Raw genomic sequence first — 6,796 nt, 5'->3', positions numbered from 1 at the left:
AGCCCACCTGGAGCTGGCCGAGCTGGGGCCGCTGAGAAGGGAGAAGGGGGACCAGGGAACCGCCGGCTCGACCAGTGTAATTCGCCCCGCCCCCCATGGCGTCCCGCATCCGCCGCCGGACCAGTGTAAGCCCTCCTTCGCCCCGCGGGCGGCCAGCGGGCACCTCGCCGGGGTGCTGGGTGCTCTCCGGAGCCGCGGCTGGGCCCGCTCCTCCTTGCTCAGCCGCTCCGCTCCCTCCTTGCGGATTAACCTGGGAATCTGCCCGCCGTCCCCTTAGCAGCTCGAAGGACGCAGGCCGGCCGGGTGTGTTGTGCAGAGCCCCGAGCCGTCGCTTTGTGTCAGCGCAGAGAGGCTGCCAGATGTTTTGCCACCCGAACGCTGACGGTCTGGCTGGCCCGTGCTCTGAGCTGGCCCAAAAACCTCTCCGGTCGTGCAGGCGTGGATCTGCGATAGCCCTCGTGCAGAGATGTCAGCCGAGATGCGGTGTCTCCGCCTGCCAGCGCTGCTGCTTGGAGCGAAGGGGTGTTCTCGGTCACCCGGCTGTTCCCTGGCCCTTCGGGCTGGAAATCGCCTTCCCAAACCCGCTAATGGAAAAGGAGGAGAGAGGGAGTTGAGCCGGGACGGGCAGAGCTGCTGCCTCCGCTCTGCATTGGGCTGACGGCTGGGGTGAAGAGCCGGGTTTCCTGGCTGGGCCGAGTGGCTTGTTCCAGCCTTGGCTGTAGGGATGAAAATCCCCCGCGGTAATCCCGCCTTTCGACAAGGATAAGTCTGGGATTAGCCTGCCCGCGGTGGTTGAGACAGTAGCGTGTTGCGTAAGTGGTGGTGACCGGCGGGGCCTGCCTGTCCCCTTGGGAAGGGATGAAGCTCCAGGTGCTCTCAGAAGGGACTCGCCGCTCTCCGCACGCTGTTCCTCCTCCCGTGGGCAGGAATGATTTCCTCCCGACATTTCTCCCTCTAGGCTGAAGACCCGCCGTGCCCAGCGGCCCGTGAGGAAGAGGAGGAGGTGGTCCGTGTGCTGACTCTGCCTCTGCAGGCTCATCACGCCATGGAGAAGATGGAAGAGTTTGTGTATAAGGTACGGGAGCCTGTGGCGATTCCCCGGTCCTGATTTTGGAGTATCGATGAGGCCCTGATGCCCCAAGCCCGGGGCTTGGCGGGGCGGGCAGGGGCTGGGACGCGTCGCTCTGTCTGGGCGAAGCTCCCGGGGCTCCAGGCGGCTCTGCCGGCAGCCTGCTCCGGCTCCGCTCGCCTGGGCCTCCTCCCAGCAGCGCCTCCCGGGAGCGGTGCGGGAAGGGGATTATGGCGGCTGGGAAGCGCCGGTGGGTGTTGGAGGTTTTGCCCAGCCGCGCTGATGAGCAGCGACCTGGGGAGCAGTCCCAGTGCCTCTGCGTCCCTCTAACGGGGACGGGGAGCACCAAGCACCGTTGCTGGTTTCACCCGGTGCCTGTCCTCGCGGTCACTGCGGTCCGGTAAGCGGTGGCATCGGCTGAGGGCCAGCCCGGTTCTGTTGCCAGCTGGGGCTCCCTCTTCCCTGACCAAAATGGGAGTTCCCCGCTGCAGGGAACAGTTCCTTCGGGTGCAGAAGGGTTAAACCTGAGGGTGCAAATCGCCTCCGACTCCCTGGGGGGACGGGTGGGGAGCGCTCTCCAGGATGTGGGTGGCTTAAGGGATCCCACAGGGTGCTGATCTTGCAAAAGCTGAACTTTCTCTCCCCGAGGAGCATTACAGGGCATTTTCAGCCCCGGCTGGGCTTGTTCCGCCTGCGACTTTAGGCTCCCGGGGTGAGTAAACGTGAGCCTTTGGGCTGGCTCGACGTTCTGGGGGTCACCAGCGCAGCTTGGCATGTTGCAGGTGTGGGAAGGGCGCTGGCGCGTGATCCCTTACGACGTGCTGCCCGACTGGCTGAAGGACAACGATTACCTCCTGCACGGACACAGGCCTCCCATGCCGTCCTTCCGAGCCTGCTTCAAGAGCATCTTCCGAATACACACCGAGACGGGCAACATCTGGACGCACTTGCTAGGTGACTGGGGGGGGGGGATGGTTTGGTAGCCCCGGGGGCTGAAGGTGGGCTTTACACACTACACACCGAGACGGGCAACCGCACTTGCTAGGTGACTGGGGGGGGGGAGGTTTGGGTAGCCCCGGGGGCGAAGGTGGGGGCCTTTCACGGCCGGGACTTGCTTGGCGCTGGGGTCCTCTCCGTGCCCGGGGCTTCCCTTTGAGGATCGCGTACCCCTGCCTGGTCCCGCGCGCGCAGGCAGCTCGGTCACGAGGGTGAAGGGAGACCAGGGCACTTCCTCGCAGCGGGGCCCCGGGGCTGGGCTCAGCGACGGTTTGTGGCTTTGCCGACGCTCCGCGAGAGCGGGACGGGGGAGCGCGTCCTGGGCAAAACAGGAAAGCCTCGCAGCACTTTCCTCTGAAACCCGGGGACAGTCAGTGGCTCTTCGCCCTGCGCCTGACCGTGCCCTTGCCCCCTGCTCAGCTCGCCTGCGGTAACGACAGCCTCGGCTCACGGCCCGCTGCCGAGCCAGCCCCGGGTGCGACTGGGCACCTCCGGGTGCGCTGCGAGCAGGATGCGTCCAGGTCCTGCCTTGCAGAGCACAGCCAGGGCCGTGTTTCTCCTGGCTCTTCGCTGAATCCGTTCGCTCTCCCTTCCGCCTGACTGCCCCTTTGGCGTCTTCCCTGCAGGTTTTGTTTTGTTCCTCTGCTTGGGGATCCTGACCATGCTGCGGCCCAACATGTATTTCATGGCTCCTCTCCAGGAGAAGGTGGTGTTCGGGATGTTCTTCCTGGGAGCGGTGCTGTGCCTCAGCTTCTCCTGGCTTTTCCACACTGTCTACTGTCACTCAGAGAAGGTCTCGCGGACTTTTTCGAAGTGAGTCAGCACGAGTGCGGTTGCGTGGTCTCGTAGGAGGTGTGGAGTTCTCACAGCACTTCCTCTTGGAAAGCGCTGCGTTCCCGAATGTTTTATCCTTGGGGATAAAAACACTGAATTCACTGAATCCGGCCTGGAGTTGAGAGGGAACCGCGGCTGGGTCCCGGAGGGCTCTGCCCTGTGCCTGAGCACCTTAAACTGCCCGCTCAGACGCCCTCAGGCGGATGATAAAGACGGGGACCCTGGGAACCCGCAGCTCCCACGGGAACAGCCTTTGTGCCCCTCGTAGCAGTGAACTGAGGAGGGGTCTCGGTCTCGTGAGACACGGCAGTTTGGCAGTTTCCAGTTTACTGGATGCTTTCAAAAACTCTGGTTTGGATCCAGTTTGGACTGAAACCAAATTGAAAGAAACAAAACAAAACGGGATTCCTGGCGAAGTGGAAAGGCTGGGCAGCGGCCGGCGCCTCTCCCCGAGGTCGGTGCGCGGGCTGCTCTTCGAGTTAAGCTCACATCAGCCTTCGTGGCGCAGGCAGGGCAGCAGCAAGGCTTTCAAATAAGATCTTGCTCGGGCAGGTCTGTCAAAGGCATTTACTTGGGTGCTGCTTGCTGGGAAATCATGCCGATCTCCTTTGCGCAAACCCCAGAGATCCTGCGGGATCGTGTCTGCAGAACAAACTGTGCTGCCGTGCCCTCAGCAGAAATGTTCCTGCATAGCGGGGAAGGCGCTTGCCACGGCTGCCGGGGCGGCGGGGGTAACGCAAGCGGCTGCGTTTCGGTGGTGAAATGGTTCCTGGATCAATAGATCGAAAGCACTTTGCAGTGGAGGGTAACAGTCAAATCCGTACGTGCAAGGACTCGCGCCCGCCGTGTCCTGGCGTGGTGCTTTGAGTGCACGGCCCGTCTCGTATTCGGCTGGCTCCTGTTCATCCTCTGTGCTCCTGCCGAGCTCTGCTGGCATCCCCAGGAGCCGTGTACGTGCCCAGGCCCTTTCTCACGTCCCAAATCGCGTTGATGAGACCCGAGCGCAGCCCTCCTCCGCTCTCTGGGCCCGCAGCTTCACCGGCGGGGCCGTGGCTGCCTGTCTGGCCCTGGTGACCCCATTTGGGCGCAGACAGGCTGGAGGGTACCGACGCACCGTTACCAAGAGGACACAAGGAGGGGGGGGTGGATTTTGGGGCTCACCCGTGACTCTCTGTCATCGCACCCCGGCTGCAGGTTGGATTATTCGGGAATTGCACTGCTGATCATGGGGAGCTTTGTCCCGTGGCTCTACTACTCGTTCTACTGCTCCCCGCAGCCAAGACTCATCTACCTCTCCATCGTCTGTGTCCTGGGCATCTCTGCCATCATCGTTGCTCAGTGGGACCGGTTTGCCACCCCCAAGCACAGGCAGACAAGAGCAGGTAGGCGTTCTCCCTCCTCACCCCGAGTCCCCAGCCCCGGGAGGGAGCTCGGGAGGGCTTCAGGGAGGCACTTTGGGAAGATCCCATTGTGGGATGGCTCCTCTTCCCATTTGGGAAGAGCTCTCGGCATCTGCAGAATTAATTCCCCCAGAGCAGCGCCCCGCCCTGCAGCAGCTCCTGGCAGGGGGAGGTCTCCTTCCTCCTCTCGCTGTGCCGGGGGTTTAGATCCTCCGCTGAGCAGGGCCCGAGCTCCGCCCGGCACTCGGCAAGCCTGAGGTTCGGAGCGGGCAGACAGCGTTTAAAAATAGCCCTGTAAGTGGCGGCTGGGTGGCCTGGGGCTGTGCCGCGCGAAGCCGCCTTTCTCCGGGAAGCGGTTTGGCAGCGCGAACCCGCAGCTCAGGCAGAGGAGGAGAGAGGTTCCCTCATCTGTCCCCTGCCAGTTACACGCTGGCACGTACCTGCCTTCCTGGAAGCTGCAGGGCGAGGCTGCCTCCAGCCCGCTCCGCGCTCACACCCTGTCTTGCCCCCGCTGCAGCCTCTGCAGATTAAATCGGCCTCGCTGAGAACCAGTGAGTGTGGAGAAACGCCTCCGCCTGCCCTCGCCTCCGCCTGCCCTCGCCTCCCCAGGGGGCTCCTGCAGCAAAACGTCTCTCGCAGCTACGTGACGAGAGACGATGCTGAGCTGGAGGCCGGGCGCGTGACCCACGAGACCCCCCTCAGGAGAGGGCAGGGGACAGGGTGGGACTGCCAGCCCCACCGCTGCCCCACGGCAGCGCTGGTGTTGGCACGCTGGCAGAGATCCCGGCTGCCTGCTCCTGGAGAGGGCTGCTGTCCTCCCCCGGTGCGAAGCGAGATCCTGCTGTGAGTACAAGGCGCAGCCGCTCTGGGCTGGTGTCTCGCTGCGGTGCCGTTTGCTCTCTGCCAAACTAATTAGATGCCAGAGCTGAAAATATCGGCACTGCTAATTAGCACCTTCCCCTTGAGCTCCAAGCAGCTTCACCGAACAACTGACTCTGGCAAAGCCTCTCCTCGAAGGGCTGGCTGGGGCTGCTGCGTTCCTCACGCCCGTGAGGCTTCGGTGCGATCCGATGGGCTGGCACCTTCCGAAAGAGCCGTTCCCGTAGCCAGGAGCGGGAGCTGCCGCAGCCCTGCCGCTGTACGGAGAGCGCCCGTCTGCGTGGCCAGCTCTGCCCAGTGAGCACCGGGGGTCAGCACTGGTTTTCACCGGGACGTGGGGCTGCAGATCCCTCGTTTTGTGGAGGATAAATGCCCCGGGGGTTGGATAACCCAGGACCGAGTGAGGAAAAGCTGCTGGTGCCTCCAGGAGCTTCCCTTTGCGCAGGACGAGGGTGCGAGGGCAGCTGGCGGGGAGGAGCAGCGCCCCGTCCCCGCTGCGCTCCCACTTGCTGATCTCTCCGCCGCAGGTGTCTTTCTGGGGCTGGGGCTGAGCGGCGTGGTGCCCACCATGCACTTCACCATCGGATAACCCAGGACCGAGTGAGGAAAAGCTGCTGGTGCCTCCAGGAGCTTCCCTTTGCGCAGGACGAGGGTGCGAGGGCAGCTGGCGGGGAGGAGCAGCGCCCCGTCCCCGCTGCGCTCCCACTTGCTGATCTCTCCGCCGCAGGTGTCTTTCTGGGGCTGGGGCTGAGCGGCGTGGTGCCCACCATGCACTTCACCATCGCCGGAGGGTTCGTGAAAGCCACCACCTCGGCCAGATGGGCTGGTTCTTCCTCATGGCCGTGATGTACATCACGGGCGCGGGGCTGTACGCCGCCCGCATACCCGAGCGCTTCTTCCCGGGCAAGTTCGACATCTGGGTGAGTGTGGGACGTTGAGGGGGGGCAACTCTGAGATGAGGAGAAGGGAGAGGGGTCCTGGTGTGCCCCAGCGCGTGTGCTGGCAGCCAGACCTTGAGCAGCTGCTGCGAGCAGGCAGGGCGGGCCAAAGTACGGGGTGGAAAACGCTGCCTGGGAGCAAGGAGGGGGAAGAAGTGGAGCTCGGAGGATGGTCCTAGGGCGATGCGGGAGCAGCGAGGAGGAAGAGGAGGAGGTGTTCCCGGTGTTGCTTTGTCCCCTTTGGTCTGGTCTAAAGGGCTTTTTCGCTTCCCCGCAGTTTCAGTCGCATCAGATCTTCCACGTGCTCGTGGTGGCTGCGGCCTTCGTCCACTTCTACGGGGTGTCGAACCTGCAGGAGTTTCGCTACGGACTCGAAGGGGGGTGCACAGACGACTCTCTCCTCTGAGGGCGCCCGATTTTAGTACAAGCTTCCTAAGTGCTTTTTAAACTCTGTCTTTGCTAAAATCAAAGGAAGACTCAAAACTGTTTGGGGTTGTTGGTTGGTTGGTTGTTTTTTTTTTTTTTAAGGGGGGGGGGGGGGGAAGAAAAATTCTTTAGCAAAGTTGTCGACCAAATCCTCACCCCCTTCCCCACGCACTTTGCTGGGGCTGAGGGGAGGCGACGCAGGCGCCGGCAGCCAGCCCTGCCGCGCTCTCGCGGCCTCGCCTCCTCCCGACCGC

The 6,796-nt window shown here is 63.3% G+C and overlaps 1 protein-coding gene across 1 annotated transcript in view; it reads left to right on the top strand.

The window, feature by feature from the left end:
* ADIPOR1 (adiponectin receptor 1) overlaps positions 1 to 6,787 on the top strand; it is an 8,624-nt gene extending 1,837 nt beyond the window's left edge. The window contains 8 exon segments of the mRNA XM_009281903.2: positions 3 to 76; positions 959 to 1,075; positions 1,852 to 2,023; positions 2,692 to 2,878; positions 4,094 to 4,281; positions 5,906 to 5,986; positions 5,989 to 6,098; positions 6,394 to 6,787. Of these exon segments, the coding sequence (XP_009280178.1) occupies positions 3 to 76; positions 959 to 1,075; positions 1,852 to 2,023; positions 2,692 to 2,878; positions 4,094 to 4,281; positions 5,906 to 5,986; positions 5,989 to 6,098; positions 6,394 to 6,522 (1,058 nt within the window). The 3' untranslated portion in view covers positions 6,523 to 6,787.
* The last annotated feature ends 9 nt before the right edge of the window (positions 6,788 to 6,796 follow it).

The sequence above is a fragment of the Aptenodytes forsteri genome, unplaced genomic scaffold, assembly GCF_000699145.1.
Source record: "Aptenodytes forsteri isolate BGI_AS27 unplaced genomic scaffold, ASM69914v1 Scaffold213, whole genome shotgun sequence".
NCBI lineage: Eukaryota > Metazoa > Chordata > Aves > Sphenisciformes > Spheniscidae > Aptenodytes > Aptenodytes forsteri.
This window is presented reverse-complemented; position numbering and strand designations above follow the sequence as displayed.